The following is a 17826-nucleotide window of genomic DNA, read 5'->3' on the forward strand; positions in this document are numbered from 1 at the left end:
TGGAAGCAAAACAGACTGATACAGAGTGATGTCATTTGTGCTGTACAGATGTTACCAACACAGAAACTGTAAAACCAAGGGAGCAGAGTGCTGGGACTGACACATTACTGTCCCTGAAAGGTGCTGTTTAGCATCAGGGATGATTATGGAAAGAAAGGAAGTAGGTTTCTGCAGACTGGAAAGCTAGGCAAAATCAAGGCATATTAAGAAAAAGGGGGGTCATATTTAGATGCTATCAAAAACATGCAGTATAAGCAAAGTAAATAAATAAGAGAGATATTAATTACGAGACTTGCATCAAAGGGTTGAAATTACCCACTACAAGTAGGAGTTCTGTGGGAGGAAGTTACAGAAACATTCTTTATAGGTAAATAGGTTGTAACTAGGTTAAAACCACTAGGGCCATTGCAACCTAGCCACTCAGCCCAAACCATGGTGACTTGGGGCATATAAAAGAAAAGTGTGAAAACATGGTATGTTCTTTGTGTAATCCAGAAAGTCAGTGTTTAATCTTATGTTTATTTAGGTAAATATCAAAAAAATGGTAAAAGAAGAAGGGGAAGATAATAAACAGATGAAACAGAAATAAGCAGAAGAAAAAAATGGGGGAATAGCAAAGTATAAACAATCAAAGGAAGACATGCAAGAAAAGAAATCTATTGCAGTTATGAAGATGAAAAAAGTAAAGTAGAATTATGATTAACAAATAAGGAACAACTCAAAGCAAAACATTAGGCATACACAGATAACAAAAATGGATAAAATAAGTTAATTTAACAGGAAACTGTTTTGCATTTAGAGAGGCAGAAGAGATGTTGGATGTTAAAACAGCTTATGGTCAGTTTTTTTTTTCTGCCGGGGTAGATATTAAACTAAATGACAGCCACTGGTGAAGACAGAGGGATTTGCACAGTCTCTGGGTTATGAACCTGTCCCTCCCAACATGTTCTCTTTGTGGTAATGAGGTTGAGGTCTCTGCAGTGTGTGGTGTGGAGGGATTGGGATTTCTTTAGATGTAGCATTTCTAACAGAGCTGGGTCAGATATGGCTTTGTAAATCAAGTAGAGATCGCCTCTAAGTAGGCAATATGAGACAGTGAATAGTTGGAGGTTTTTGAGTCTGTCCATATAGGACAAGTGTTTAAGGCCTAGGATCCTCTTTTTGGGGTACTTTTGCGGCCTCTTCAGTTGTTGCAGGTGTCTAGTGAGGTACATGTCAAATGGGGCATTGTACTCGATGGTTGGCCTAATGAGGGAAGAGTAGATGGAGACAATGACCTCTTTCTTCCTGGATGCAAAACCTTTAATAATGAGATGTGCCACACAGAAGGACTTTCTGACTACAGTGGTAATGTGGTGATCAAAAGAGAGGTTGCTGTCAGCCTGTGTTCTCAGATCTCTTATAATGCCTTCTGTGTTCAGTGGACTACCATCAATGTGGTAATTTATGAGAACTGGGTTTTTCGCAAAGGGGATGACACATTTTTTGGCATTGAGCTTAAGGCCATGCTCTGACACCAGTCATTGGTCTCAGTGAGGCCTTTCTGTAGGATGTCAACATCACTTGGGGAGTTAATAATAGCTCCCAACTTACAATCATCTGCAAACTTTGTCAGCCAGAGTCCCTTCATGTTGGCCTGGACTTCAGAGAAGTAGATACCAAACAAGAGAGGACCAAGGACAGAACCCTGTGGGACTCCACTCATGACTAGTCAGCAGTCTGACTTGGAGTCAGCTACTTTCACACCGTGGGTTCTATCTGTGAGCCAGTTTGCAACCCACCTAGTGATACAGGGGTTGATGACAAGCTTAGTGAGTTTTTCTATGATTCCTGAGTGGGGAATGGTATCAAAAGCCTTGGCTAGATCAAGGTAGGCTGTATGAACCATCATGTCTTCATCCACAGCTCTGGTGAATGACTCACAGAAGTCGACCATGTTGAGCAGGCAATATCTACCCTTCACAAAACCAAACTGTGTGGGATCCAGAGTTTGGAGATTCCCTATATCCTTGTTTATTAGGTCCATGATGATGATGATGCTTTCCATAGCTTCGCATATCAGACTCATCAGGCTAATAGGGCGATAGTTCCCAGGGTCTGTAGTTGCTCCTCCTTTGTGGAGAGGGATGACTGTAGCAGTGCACCATTCGATAGGGACAAAGCCTGAGGTGAGGCTGTGATTGAACATGGCACACAGGTGAGGTGCCAGTTCACTCTGTAGTTTATGTAGAATATAACCAGGGATATTAGATATAAAAAAAAAGCATGTTGAATCAAAGGTACACACTATGTAGAAGGTTTAATTAAACCTTCTACATAGTGTGTACCTTTGATTCAATGTGTTTTATTTTTACCTGCTTTTGCTATTTCTCTAGTTTTTCATGTACAACCAGGGATATTGTCAGGTCCCATAGAAGCTGTATTCCTGGCCTTGGACAGTGCTGTTTTAAGCTGTGCAGCAGTAATACTGGGTGCTTGGCAATCTACTGGTATTGTAATTGGTCCTTTAGGGGGAGAGAGGGGTAAAATTGGCACTGAATCTGTTGGCTCGGTATAGGTGGTACCATTGTGCAGTAGCTTAGAGCAAATCTGGGTATTGCTGTGGAGATTCTTTACATAACTATTGAAGGCCTTGTGGTTGTCTTTACTATCTGCTGCAATTCTGTTTTCATAGCTAGCTTTAGTGGATTTGATGAGGTATCTCAACTTTTTGTTGAGGCTGATAAGGGAGTTTTTCCAGTCTTGGGACTTCACCTTATTCCATATCAGTTTCCTCCTTCTGTTGTAGAGTTTGTTTATGGCAGGGGACCACTTGATTGGCTTCCTTTTTTTGGAGGAAAGTGTCTTGGTTCTAGTGGGTATGGTGACAGCCATGCATATGTGTATGTGTTCGTACAATGCACTGGTGTATGATTCTGCGGTCATGCAACTATTTTCCATTTACATGGGTGCTGTGAAGTTAACCACCTCTGTTTTTAGAAGCCCAAAGTTAGCTTTGGAGAAGTTTTTCATGGTGGTTACCTTTGTGGGGTGGGGTGGGAGGAATGTGGATTTCCAAGATGATTAGTTTGTGATCAGATGTAACCAGGGAGGAGCTGATTATTGGTGTAGAGCAACGGACACCCATGTTAGTAATGACCAGGTCAAGGATATTGCTACATCTAGTGGGGGTAAGAAAGAGCTGGTCCAGGGCATTGGAATTAATGAACTCCAGGAAACATTGGGCAAGTGTATTGGTACAGGAGTAGTTTACCCAGTTAATGGAGGGGTATTTGAAGTTGCCTAGTAAGAGAGTGTTAGGTTAGACCCTAATATTCCCAGAGTGCTTAGGAACGTGGAGTGTGAGTCTTGTGACATGGTTGGGGACCTATAGCAGGCTACGACCTGAATCGCAAGAAGTTGTGTATAAGGAAAAAAAATAATAGTAGTAATAATAATAATAAACTGTTGCTGAACTGCCTGAGGCCATGGAAAAACTTTTAACAGCAGATCATCGACTCAAATAATACTGACAAAAAAACACACACACATATGTATGTATATATAGCTATATCTATCTATCTATATATATATATATATATATATATATATATATATATATATATATATATATATATATATATATATATATATATATAATATATATATATATATATATATACATATATATAAAATCACCAAACCAAAACTAATAAAACACAAAAAGCAGCAGGGGTTATTTCCAAATTCTTTATGTGACATAACCCCTGCTATTTTTTATATATATATATATATATATATATATATATATATATATATATATATATATTTGTTCTTCTTCTTCTTTCGGGTTAGGGGTCGCCACAGCGGAACTCCGGTCTGCTAATGATTGACAGTAGATTTTTATGGTACCGAGGTGCCAGCTGGACGCCCATCCTTCAACGAAGGCACGTCTATATATATATATATATATATATATATATATATATATATATATATATATATATATATATATATATATATATATATATATATATATATATATATATTATCGGTCTATATTTTTGCTTTCATGACAACAAATAAACTTATGTAACATGAACATAGAATGTCCAAGTATGATGGCCTATCTGAAGGCATTTGTCTCAGGCAGCAGCTAATAGCAGAAGTTACACATCTAAAATCTCATTAAACTTACCTGGAAATACTGTCATGTGAAGCAGCTGAATCTAAACTATCCATTCTGTCAGCTGCTCTAGTTTGTTCCAGCTTTTGTGTACTTGTTGTGGGCCCTGGCTCATTGTCAATTTGATCCAGTCCTGATTCGCGGGAGAGGTGCATCATCATCTGATTCTGGTAATACATATGAATGCTTTCACGAGTTGGAACATTGCCCTGGAAAAAGTAAACAAAAGAAGGAAAGTATTTTTCTGTCAGCTCCTGAGAGATAGTGCCACAGCAGGATTTGAATGGCAGGAAATTAGTGCAGCTCTTACAAACAAAACAGGGTGTTATACCAATGGCTGAGTGCTCATTTTTCTCTAAAGTTCAGGAGAAAAATAGGATTACAAATTCATCAGTGTTTTTACAAGATTGAAAGAACAGTCTGTCATCACTCTAGTAAACAAACTTCAAAATTTTTCTTGCTGTTGTTCTAGGGAGGTCACTCATTACCAGTGGTGTTGTGCTGTATATCCCACTGCTCGGAAAAAAACACTGCCACTGTCTTATCCCAGTGGTACTTGTTTACTCCAGCTATTCATTCTTTCCATAAAGAACATTACATCTAACCCACAACAGTGAATGGGGCATCTCAGAAAGTTTTTATAATTTACCTAGGAGGTTTTTGATGGCATACTATTTAGGGTTTGCAAGGGGTGACATCCCCCGCATGAGATTCTAGTAGTACTTTATCTCACCATGCGAAAAATATATCTGTGGTAATTGCCTATTCACTGTGGTGGTTTTGATAGAATAATTTTTACTTATAAATCAGTGGAATTAATCATATCCCTCTTAAATGTCATTTACATATTTGGCACTGTAACAACCCTATATTGCAATAGTTGGCTAAAGAGTTCACAACGATGCCGAATGCTAAGAACTCTGACAAATTAGTAACATGACAGAATCTACAATAGCTTATTTGATTAAGGCAGGTTTATCAAAAGTACATAAGAGCACCTGAAATTTATTTATTCATTCATTTTGTTATTAACTGGGGATAGTCTGTTTAGACATAATCCATTTTCAATAGAAAACCAGGCAAAAACTGTACAGTAAAAAAGTACGGACATTAAAGATGTAAAGCACAGCAATAAAATTATAGTGTGATGCAATACAAGAATTTTTATCTGTCAAGTTGTCTAGCTTTCTCTCTATCTATCCCAAAGTGAAAACAAGTCATACAGACAAATAACTCAGTAAAAACTGCAAGAAAGACCCAGCCAAGCTAGAGTCTTCACTGTGTAATACTTTAAACCTCCTATAGTGAAGGCCCATGTGATATACGCAAGTGATCTCTTATGGACATAACAATGTTTCAGCTACATGGTGTCTGAATTTTTACTTTATAAATCTTTATGGGTATACTCAGGCCAATAAAGTGAAAAAAAAAACAATAGTAGCTGTAGGCATGCATATTTCAACCTTTGTTTGACCTCCTCAGTACAGCATAATTGGTTTTGTGATTTTTTTTGGCTATACTTTTGAAACAGAGTCTAATGTCCATGAACATTAGTGTAACTGCAAGAAAAAAAAAAAAGTCCCAAACCAAAGGGAAAAAAGGTTGCACAAACAAACCAGTCAATAAAAACTGCAAGAAAGAAAGACCCATCCTTGCTAGTCTTCATTATGCAATACTTTACACCTCCTCTAGGGAGGCCCACGGGATATATGCAAATGATATACTATGGACATTTAACATGTTTTTTTAAGTCTAATACAGCTAAACCCCACTAGGCATGCATATTTCTGACTTTTATGACCTCATTAGTAGAGTATAAGTAGATTATTTGGTTGCCCTTTAGAAGCACATTGCTTAAAATTAATCCTTATGTCTATAAACATTACGGTGCCTGCAAAATATCCGAATAGTATCTAAACCATAGGGTAAAAAGTTCACAAAAAGAAACCATAAAGTAAAAACTGCAAGAAAGACCCAGCCAAGGCTACATACTGTATAGTACCTTACACATTTTGTAGTGGAGACCCAAGGGATTTATACAAATGACCCCTTGTGGGCATAACAATGTTTTAGATACATAGCTTCTGAATGCTCATAACATTTGACTTTTTTAGTGCTTATGGGTATATTCAAGTGAATAAAACCAAATCCCATTTACGCCATACTGACAATGTCACAAAACGGCCAAAACCTATATGACTACAGCTAGTAATTACTGTATTTTCATACTAATTATCACTAACTTAGCCTTGGTACTGAGCTCCCAACATGAGACTAAGATTTAAGGGGAATTATCCTTGCAATGTGGTTTCCAGCAGTGGTCCCAGATTTTTTTATATCTTTTGTTGTCCAGTGTAAGGTTTGCCATCATTTTGTGACTGCTTGAGGTTAAGTTGTGAAAAGATAGATAAGGCAGAATTGTTTCACTGCAGAGCATAGCTGGAAGTAATATAAGTGATTTGTCATTAAACCTAAAGGGTGGAACAATTGTACAGCAGAAAATTAAATTTTTCTATGGGAACGACACTCAAAGGCTGGCAACAGTTCAGTGAGGAATTCAGAAACAATTCCAAAATGTATGATGTTACCCAAAGATAATGATATGATCCAGTCCAATATGCTTTCTCAACTAGAGGTTCTGCCAGTCATAGCTACTGAAGTAATTATTTTTAATTACAACATAAAGCTTAAGTTCTGAAAGAGTGTGGGTTTGATATCAGTTTTCCATGCTACATCAATGTTGCCAAGTATTATCATTTTTTATTTGATATTGGCTGTTAGCCATGAGAAGTTATTCTCTGCTTCCTGTTTGTTAGAGGTCAGCGAGATATAGACTACACTGAGTACACGGCTTCAGGATTTGCTGATTTTTGTCTTCACGTCAGAACAGTGTTGCATTTCTTAGTGTTTTTTTCTTAGTGTTTTTGAACTGTTGGGGTGAATTTTGCAAGTTCAGGATACAAGAGTGAAGTATGGCCTACTCCATCTGTACCCCTGTATTTATGATTACTGCACAGCATGTTGTAGTGTGGGGCAATTTTAGTTTATTTAGATCAAACAAAAGCAATTAGCATATAATATTACATATTTACAGTTTATACAAAATAAATAACAATGTCTTTTATATGAGATTTTAGCCAAATGTTTGTGATTGCCAAGTTATCAGGTTTGTAGTGACTGAAGCAAGCACATATTAGGACTATCTTATTGCAGATGTTTATTGCATTTAAGATGTAATCTTTTGCACTGTATGGTAGATGTGTAAGGAGGTATAAGCAAGGGTTAAGTGGGTAAATGTCACAGCCAGGGATTGGGTGTACATCATTGTACTTCAGCACAGGTTGCCTGTTTTGTTCCTGATGGACAACTGTAGAGTTTGTGGATATTTGAGATAGTATTTTAGGGAGGATAACATGGGGCAGGATTTATAGATAGGACAGTGCCACAGCTGACTTGTATGTGTACAAGGCTAATAAGCTGGTGATACTACAGTAGATGAAAATACGAATGGATGATGTTTTTGTTCTGGTAAGTCTAAACACTGTGTTCTCTATACTACAAACCAATAAACCATACTTGGTTGAGTGATGATTTTAGAATAATGCAGAATACAAGCACTTACCTTCTTAATTTCTCTGGTCAGCATACACCTCTCTATCCTTAGTACTGTGGATATATCAATGTGTTCTCTTGAGATGGAATTAAGCCAGGTAATAAAACTATCCAGCATAGCCAAAAAGAGCACCCAGGTGAACTTGAGCACATTGAAGATTCTCTTGATTATATTATCTGTTGGTGAGAACAGCATGAAAAGTTAATGATGGCATACAACTGTTTATATGTTTCTTTTCCTATTGGTAGTTGAGTTGCAGTGTATTTTAACAGAAGAATATTTTTTGAATGTCATGCACACAACAATATCTGCCTATCTAAGCAGTAGTAACTTCTGAACATTGTCATACAAATTACCAGCATAAAGGAATAAACTGGCACTCATGTTTCCAATAATCTTAGTACAGGAAAGAACAAGAAGTCAGACAGGTGCTGTCTGATGTACAATAGTACTTCAACATACATGGCTCGGTTTTCCTTGGGAAGGGGACCTGTAAAACAGATAAATGCCCTGTTATAATGCACTTGACAATGTGATATGTATATACCTATAGCTTTCTTTAGGTATTCCTACATATATAGACATATATAGATAACACACACACACACACAAACACACACACACACACACACACACACACACACACACACACACACACACACACACACACACACACACACACACACACACACACACACACACACACACACACACACACACACACACACACACACACACACACACATATCAACACTGGTCAACTACAGAAACAGCCACCACTAAAACACTGAAGAATATCACTACAACACCAAATAATTCACCCTTCCAAAGATTGTTCAGATGTTCAAACACATCTGCACATTTCCTCTCTTTCACAACCATCAGAACTGGTTGACCAACCTACGTACAGAAGACCATATGTATATGGGGAAATTAATGCAGCTGAGACCTCCAGTCTTAACAAAACAGTGCTTATTTTATATAAGTGCAGATAAGCAGAAGTGAGAGGGCACCCTCGTGGAAGGGAGCAACAAGTAAATGTCTCAACATATCCTTGTTCTGCCTGCAGCTGGGAAAGTCATGCACAAAATATAAGGGCTAAAAAACTAAGATGGGAATGTAAAGCAAGGCTTGTTCCTCACAAATCAATAGCCCAGTAAGCACCAATGAACCTATAAGACAGGTTCTTCTAAATAAAGTAACTGCTGTCTTTTTAAGTAAAACGTCCAAAAAGTGTCTTTAGTTTAGCCTCCTGCTGCTGGGAAACAGTCTCTTATGGTATTTCTCTTGGATTCCTTCTAGTAGTAGCATTTTTAGTTTCTTCTCCAAGTCTGTTTTTCAGTTTTGTTAGTTCTGTTTCTGAGGGCCATGGCTCTAGACATTAACGTCCCTTTTACAATGTCATGCACTGTCTGCTTGGGATCATCCCAGCCCTTTTTTATATTACCTTCAAAGGCCTGTTCAGTAAATCTAATCTTATTAATTCTTATTTCTTCACCCCGCCTCTCACTCCCTAAATGGCCCATCTCAATACCGGAAGATTGCCAAATTCCAGTAATAATGGCCAGACAGGTAAAAAATGCACTCTCCAAAGCTAAGAATACAGCATCCATGGGACTAGATGACACCCCAGGCTGTGTACTACATGCACTACAATATGAATTGGCACCTCACCTAAGTGTCATGTTTAATCATAGCCTCACCTCAGGTTTCGTGCCCATTGAGTGGCGCAGAGCTACAGTTATCCCACTCCACAAGGGAGAATCCACCTTGGATTCCAGAAACTACTGTCTCATCAGTCTGACGAGCCTTATCTGCAAGGCCATGGAGCATATTATCATGGAACTTATAAAAATAGACATTGGCAACCTTAAAACACTAGACCCCACCCAGTCTGGGTTTGTGAAGGGCCGTTCTTGTCCCCTGAACCTGACTGACTTCTTCGAATCAGTTTCCAGAGCCATGGAAAAGGGTAAGGTGGTCCACACAGCCTATCTAGACCTTGCCAAGGCCTTTGACACCATTGCCCACTGTGGAATATTAGATAAACATACTAAGCTGGGCATTAATCCCTATGTCACCCAATGGGTTGCTAACTGGCTTACTGATAGAACCCACACTGTAAAAGTAGCCAACTCCAAATCCAACTCCAGACAAGTGACAAGTGAAGTACCTCAGGGTTCAGTCCTGGGACCGCTCTTGTTTGGCATCTACTTCTCTGAAGTACAGGCCAACACTAAGGGACTCTGGCAAACAAAGTTCGCAGATGACTGCAAACTGGGAGCCATTATTGAATCCCCAAATGATGTGGATACTCTACAAAAGGGCCTTACAGAAACAGATGCTTGGTGCCAAAGCCATGGGCTCAAGCTCAATGCCAAGAAATGTGTAGTTATCCCCTTTGGGAAAAAACATGTACCCATGAATTACCATATAGGTGGCAGTACACTAAGCACCAAAAGTGTGATAAGAGACTTAGGGACACAGGTGGACAGTGGTCTCACCTTCGATAACCACATTGCCACAACAGTCAGGAAATCCTTCTATGTGGCACACCTCATCACTAAGGGCTTTTCATCCAGTAAAAAGGAGGTCATTGTCCCACTGTACTCATCCCTCATTAGACCCATTATAGAATACAACGCCCCGTTTGGTATGTACCTCTCAAGACATCTGCAACAACTGGAAAGGACACAGAAATACCTCACTAAAAGAATCACAGGCCTAAAGCAGATGCCCTACGCTGACCGCATTAAAAACTCCAGCTATACTCTGTTGCATATCGTCTACTCAGAGGCGATCTCTGCTTAACATACAAAGCCATGTCAAACCCAGATCTATTGGACATGCTACGCTTAAAGAAATCCCAATCCCTCAGAGCCACACGCTCCAGGGATCTAAACCTTGTCATCACAATAAACAAAACATGCTGGAGGGATAGGTTCCTGACCCAGAGATTCCCCAGATTCTGGAATAGATTGCCCATACATGTCAAGCAGAGTGCCTCTTTGGCCATCTTCAAAAGGGAGCTTGATGATTGGATGGGAGAAAGGAAATTCACCCTGGGGATCACGTCAGTCGCCCTGCTAGACAGGGGTCCAGGGAAGTAAATAGTGTGGGAAGAAATAGCCAGGGAATTGTTATGGCTAGGCTTGTATAGGCCCTAGAGCTGATAGCCTAGTACCAAGCTATGAACCTATGAACTTATAAAAGCAGGTTCCTGTCAACTTTTAAAGATTGTATGCATTATTTACACCACCATTTTTATATTTTGGGCCTCTTTATACTCTTATAACTGGCAAAAATCATCAGACTATGCTACAATGACCATTCTGAGATTGAAACCCTTGGGTTCATGCCTGGTTGATGGTCTATAAGCCCTCACTAGGTTATCCTCATTATGGGGGGGTTGCCCCAAATCAGTGTTTTGCATGGACTTTAAAAGTTTGAAGTGAGAGGGCTCAGCAATAAAGTTTGGTGGTACCATCCTGCTGACTGTGGAACCACATGAGGAGGAAGAGGATCATGAATAGTTACCAGAGTGAATTTCTACCAAGTAAATACTATTTAAGGGATGAGAGGGTCCATTTCATGGCTAAACACTCCCTCTCAGTTGTTGTGGTGAGTTTAATTTCAGCCTTTCTTAATATATGGTTTGAGTAATAAACAGATTGCTCTTTCCTGTCCCAGAGCTGGAAAAGCATAGCCTCCAGAGCCACCTCTGAAGCATATGTGCTCAATAAAAATGGACTACTAAAGTCTGCAGTTTCAATTACTGGCTCTGAGCATATTCATTCTGTTAAATGTTTAAAGCAATTATCTCCTTCCATACTTTATTTTATTTTCTGGGAGCAACTTCCCTTCTGTTAAAGTAGTCAGTGATGTTGTTAATAGTTTCAAAGTAAGGCATAAACTTCCTGTAGTGACTTCCCAGCCCTAGATATCAGAATCCCTGACTTATTTTTGGTACTAGGAAAGGTCCAACTCTTCATGACGAAATGCACCTCCTTTTAGTGTCTGACCATAACCAGTTTGCTTAGCCTCTCTCAATGTATCAAGGACAACTTGCACTTCAGCAAAATGTAAATCTCAGTCTTCATAGTGAATGACAACATCAACTAAAAAAAAATAAAAAAATAAGCAAACTGATTATGCTAATTATGGGGTATTAAAACCTAAGCAATAAGTCACTGAAATGTTACAGGGGCACCATGCAATCCAAAGGGAAGAATGGTGTACTGAAACAAGGCACTGGAGTGGAAAAAATCTGTTTTCTCTCTGGTTTTAGCTGTTAAGAGAATTTGTCAATACTCTTTGTCAGTTCCAGTATAGATGGGTACCTTGCCTTTCCTAGTCTTCGTTATTAATTCGTATACTCTTGGTTCATAGGTGTGTACTAGGCCAACGGTCCTGGAGCCTTTATAACTTAGCCCATAGAAGTGCCCTGGCATCATGCCACCGTTAGTTCCCGTAGAGCCACTGGAGTGATCCTTGGGGTGAACTTTCTATTTCCCATCCACTCATCAAGATTTCTCTTGAAAAGGGCCAGTGAGGTGCTCTGCTTGACATGTATGGGGAGTCTATTCCAGAGCATGGGCATTCTCTGGGTTATGAACATGTCCCTCCAGTATGTTCTGTTGATTGTGGTAATGAGGTTAAGGTTCTTGGAGTGTGTGGTGCAGAGGGATTGGGATTTTTTAGGTGTAACATTTCTAACAGAGCTGGGACATGGTTTTGTAAGTCAAGCAGAGATCGCTTCTTGATAGATAATATGAGACAGAGAAAAGCTGGAGTTTTTTGAGTCTGTCCATGTAGGGCATGTGTTTAAGGTCTATAATCCTCTTTGTGAGGTACTTTTGTGACCTTTCCAGCTGTTGCAGGTGTTTAGTGAGGTACATGCCAAATGGGGCAATATACTCAATGATTGGTCTAATGAGGGAAGAGTAGAGTGAGACGATGACCTCTTTCTCCTTCTTGGTGTGGGATTTACCAGGTATACTTTTTGACCTCTTTCTCCTTCTTGGTGTGGGATTTACCAGGTATACTTTTCCTTCACATAATTACATGTGATAATAGTGCAACGCAATAGTGCATAGTTCATTTCTAAAGAATGATATTCAGTTACAACATAAGAATGTCCTTTTCTTTATAGTACGAGAAAAAAATTATAACCCACCTGGCCCATCAGACGACTTTTTTTCAGGTTCCTCTTCTCGCTCTTCACATTCTATAGCAATATGACCTAATCAATGCAACAAAACAAGCATGATCTGTTTGCAACAATGCTACAGTCATTTCAAGGCTAACAGTATGCATAGAGACACAAATGTTAAAAAAGTAATCAGATAAGTACCTCTGAAACAAATCAGTCTGGAAATAAAGTCTACTTGTTTTGGTTCATATCAAAGCTGAATGTTTCCATTCCTGTTCAACTTTGGTTTAACAATGACTCATTCACATGTGCATGTGTGTGTGTGTGTGTGTGTGTGTGTGTGTGTGTGTGTGTGTGTGTGTGTGTGTGTGTGCATACACTCATATGTATGTGTGTACACATATGTATGTGTACATGTAGGTGTGTGAATATGTGTGTATACATGTGAAGTATGAACTTTGTCATATTTCTGCTAACATGCTGCCAGGGCAAAAAATGAGCAAAATAATTAGTATATAATATGTAAATGCTTCCTTTTATATACTTTTAGCAATATCCATCTAATATTTTAACAAATTTCATATTACCTTTGTAAACCCTCATAAGTCTTGACAAGTCCACAAGATACACATCATATTTATTTATTTATCCTTTGTTGGGTGTGTTAGTCCCACTAGCCTTCTTTTCAAGGGAGACCTGAGGTGGTATTGATACTATTAGGTGAAATTGGCCAGGGCATTGGGAAACTTCCCCTACTCATCATTGCTGTGAGTGGGGCTCATTTTGCAGGAGCACCTCCTGTTTCCATTCCAGGTGCAGGGGTGGCCCAGAGATGCAGGGAGGCAGATGGAGAGAAAAGGAGATAATGGAGTGGTGAGAGAAATGGAGGAGAAAGGAAATATCGAGACCAGACAATGTGTGCAGGATTCTGAGGAGATGTTTCAAAGAAATGTGTTTGATGGAGATGAGTCGGCAAATGATAGCTATATAATTACAACCCTCCAGCTGAGAGAGTTGTGGGATGATTTACTTAAAGAAATGGTGATGTAGAGTGAGACAGAAAATTAAGAAGATATTTCCTGGGGGGTGGGGGGGCATTATGGAGAAAATATAGAAGGAGGATGTGCAAACAATCCTGAAGAATAGTGTTGAGATGAAAAAGAAAACATATGTAGAGAAAGTAAAAGAAAACAAAAGGGGAGTAACAGAAAAGAAGGCAGAAGAAAATGAAAAATTAAAGAATATAATAAGGACTGAAAGTAAAGAAGACAAAGAAATGGAGAAGTATGAAGCATGGGACAATTTAATAGCTCCTTTGGGTGTAAAAGCACATAAGGCAAGAGCATTTATTCTTAAGAGGCATTCTGTAACATTATATTTGAGATTGCTTTTCAAGGGAAAAATTTCTTAAAGAATATGAAAAAATAAAACTGCAACCCATTGAATCATTGTGTGATAAAAGCATTTAACAGGGAAACAAAAAAGTAAATTCATATACAATTTCAAATAGAGGTGGAAAAGAGACTTTGAAAGGACATTTGAAAACTTGATGTGAAGAAATACTGGACATTGCAAAAGTTTAAAAAAAAAAAGTTTTAAGTTTAAAAGGGGTTTATAGACTGGCAGATGGGTTTGCAATATTGTATTAAAAATACAAAGAGAAAAAAATATATACATGTACCAAACATGATAAATGCGGTGGGGAATAGGGGTGTGGTATGGTAATTATACTGGGTACAACCCAAAACATGTTTTTTTTTCTGGGAAAAAGAAGGACATTTGATAAGCAACTGTTTAAAAAAATGTTATATTTGTGGAGAAATGGGGGATGATGCGAAAACGTGAAATGAAATGTTATAAACGTAACAAAATTGGACAGCTATAGCTGGATAGCAAAAATGAAAATAAGGATAAGGAAAAAGAAAAAGAAAGCAAAGAAATTTTAGAAGTAGACAAAAGAAAAAATAGATGAGAAAGAGTAATAAATAGGACACAGAAGAAGGTTCTGAAATAAGTGATGAAGAAGATGTTAATTGGGAGGTAGTAAAAGAAAAAAAATTCCATTGGCAAAAGGGTAAAAGACTGAAAAATAAAAGTTAAAGGGGTAAGTACAAAAAAAGAAAGGAAATGGATGAAAAGAATATATGTAGCTAATCATTGGGGAGTTTTATAATGGTTAATGTGTTTGACTCACAAACACAAGGTACGGTGGTCAATTCTCATCTTTGGGAAGAAAATCAGCTAAGCTTATAATGGTCTATTAAGAAAACTAGAATAGTAATTAGCTATTAACCTACGAAGCTTAAGAATCTAAGGAAAAGGGAAAATGAGAATTTTAGAGTGTGTTCTATAAATGTGACTAGTATTAAGAATATAGTAAGAAGAATAGGGATTTTGGAGTGGTTCAATACATGTGATGTAGATGCAATTATATAAGAAGACAGAAGATGTTTAACAAATGAATAATGACTATAAACAGAGAAACTATGAGCGGGAGATCATCTGGAATTTGGGAAATGAGAAATGTTCTGGAATAACTTTAATCTGTATAAATACAGTAAAGATATTAGATTCAACCTTAGCAAAAAAATTGGAAGATTAACCACTGTAGATTTTAAATGGAAATAACAAACATATATAACTATAACTTTATATGCTTATACTAATTGTAAACAAGGTAAAATGTATTTTATTAGATTTTATACTGTGTAGTAATAAATATGAATATTATAAGAGCATGAGACTTTAACTGTGGTTTAAGATGCAAATATAAAAAGAAAGTAAATGATATAAGAAAAATGTTAAAAGTTATAAGATGTGGTAAGTTAAAACTTTGGAACAAAAATTCATGAACTTATAAAAGGAGTATGTTTAAGACTGAAATAGATTATGTTATAGCATCACAAGGTTTAGTTATAGGAAAAAGGGAGGTATTTGAAACAGGATTTTCTGATCATCTTTTAATATGCTTAAGATAAAGGAAAACAATGAACATATAAAAGCAGGCAAATGAATAAAAAGATAAATGAGAAAGCATGGAATAAATAAGGAAAGAAATTAGTAATACAGTTTTAGAAAGATAATATTACCGTGATAATGTTATAAAAATTCGTCTGAATGGTGGATGATATTTAAAAAAATATAAAAATTTTTTTTACAGTGCCAATATGATATGAGAAAATTAGAAAAAAAAACTAAAAGAACAGATAATGATGATGCATTGTAAAATTTAGACCATAATGACAGTAAGTACTTTGACAAAGAAAAATAACTATGAAAGAAATCAAGAAAAATACAAGAATTTTTATATAAGCAAAGGTATGTTTTACAAGGAAAAAGAGAAGAAGTATCAATTTATTTAATCAGATTAGTAAAGGAAGATGGTAGTGTAATGAGAGAAATAAAACACGTAAAAGGAGAAATAGAAAGAACTCAGGAAAAGATTATGGATAGTGTAATACAATTCATAGAAGAAATGTTTAAAGGAAAATGAAGGTAGTGAAAAACATGGAAAGTAAGAATATTAACAGAAAAAGAGAATAAAGAGTTGGAAAAAGAGATTTCTTTAAATGAGCTAATAAAGTATTTAGACAAGTAAATATAGATTTGGCTGCAGGACCAGATGGAATAGGGTATTAAATATATAACAATTTAAGGGATTGGCAAAAAATATATATTTTTAAAGATTTTGAATGAATGGTTAAATGAAGTTTCTATGTATAAAGAATTACTTAGTGGAATACTTAAATTCATGTGGAAGAAGGAAGCTAGAAGACAACTAAAAACCTGGAGACATGTTACTGAATAATTATAAGATTTTTATGAAAATAATACAAGAGGTTTGAAGCTGAAATATAACATACCATGGAAGATAGTATATGTAGTATAAAGGGGAAGGGCTGTCAATAATTATTAATTATAGTTAGAGAAATTGTGGATGATATTATGAATATAAAAGAAGAAGGAAAAATCATGATAGGGGATCTTAATAAGGCATTTCATACTATAGGACATGAAATCTTATGGCTAACAATAAAAGAGTTTAAGTCAGAAAGAGAGTATATGATGTATGTCAGCATACAGTAATAATGTGAAAATAATTGTATTTGGCTAGTTAAGTCAAGACGTACACATGAAGAGTGGTATAAGGCAGGGATGTCCAATGAGTTGTATATGCTTTGCATTAGTTATGAATGTGATAGTATGTGAAATAAAGTACAAAATGAAGAAGGTATAGTATATAACACCTGAAGGGTTAAGAATTTCAGTTCTATTAACATATGAAGAGGACATTATAATAATTGCAAAACAAAAAAATAAAATTTGGATAAAATAAGTAATAATTTGCCCAAATGAATGTCTAGAAGTGATAGGGATGGCTTTAAATAAAGAGAAAAGTAATGGTTTAAGTGATGTAATAAAGATAGGGTTTTATGTTTTAGAAAGAATGAAATTTCTGTGTTAGGTATAACATTTGGGAATAAAGATGTAAACAGAATTCAGAGGGAAAACAAAAAGAAAAATAAAACAAACATGTCTTTTCCCAAGAAGGTGGCCACGGTGGTGCAGCGGTTAGCATTGCCACCTAACAGCAAGAGGTTCTCCGGTTTGATTCTCGGCTGGGGTGCCTTCTATGTGGAGTCTGCATGTCCTCCCTGTGGTCGTGTGGGTTTCCTCCGGGTGCTCCGGTCTCCTCCCACATCCTAAAGACATGCAGTAGGTGGATTGGACACTCTAAATTTGCCCTAGGTTTGAGTGTGTGCATGTGTGTGCCTTCTGTGGAAGGTTGGGTGCCGGGCTGGCAACTCGACACTGTAAAACTCCACTGCCAATCATGAGTGGACAGTTGATCTGCTGTGGCGACCCCTAACTGGGAAAAGCCGAAAGAAGAAGATG

At 37.3% G+C, this 17826-nt stretch overlaps 1 protein-coding gene across 1 annotated transcript in view; it reads right to left on the minus strand.

Annotated features, from left to right (window-relative positions):
* The window catches only part of PIEZO2 (piezo type mechanosensitive ion channel component 2), a gene marked incomplete in the record, with an annotated part of 2710318 nt that overhangs the window by 489309 nt on the left and 2203183 nt on the right, over positions 1-17826 (minus strand). The window contains 3 exon segments of the mRNA XM_044067359.1: positions 4178-4374; positions 7788-7954; positions 12955-13020. Coding sequence (XP_043923294.1) covers positions 4178-4374; positions 7788-7954; positions 12955-13020 — 430 coding nt within the window.

This window comes from Protopterus annectens, chromosome 3.part1 (genome assembly GCF_019279795.1).
Source record: "Protopterus annectens isolate FY-2018-M chromosome 3.part1, PAN1.0, whole genome shotgun sequence".
NCBI lineage: Eukaryota > Metazoa > Chordata > Ceratodontiformes > Protopteridae > Protopterus > Protopterus annectens.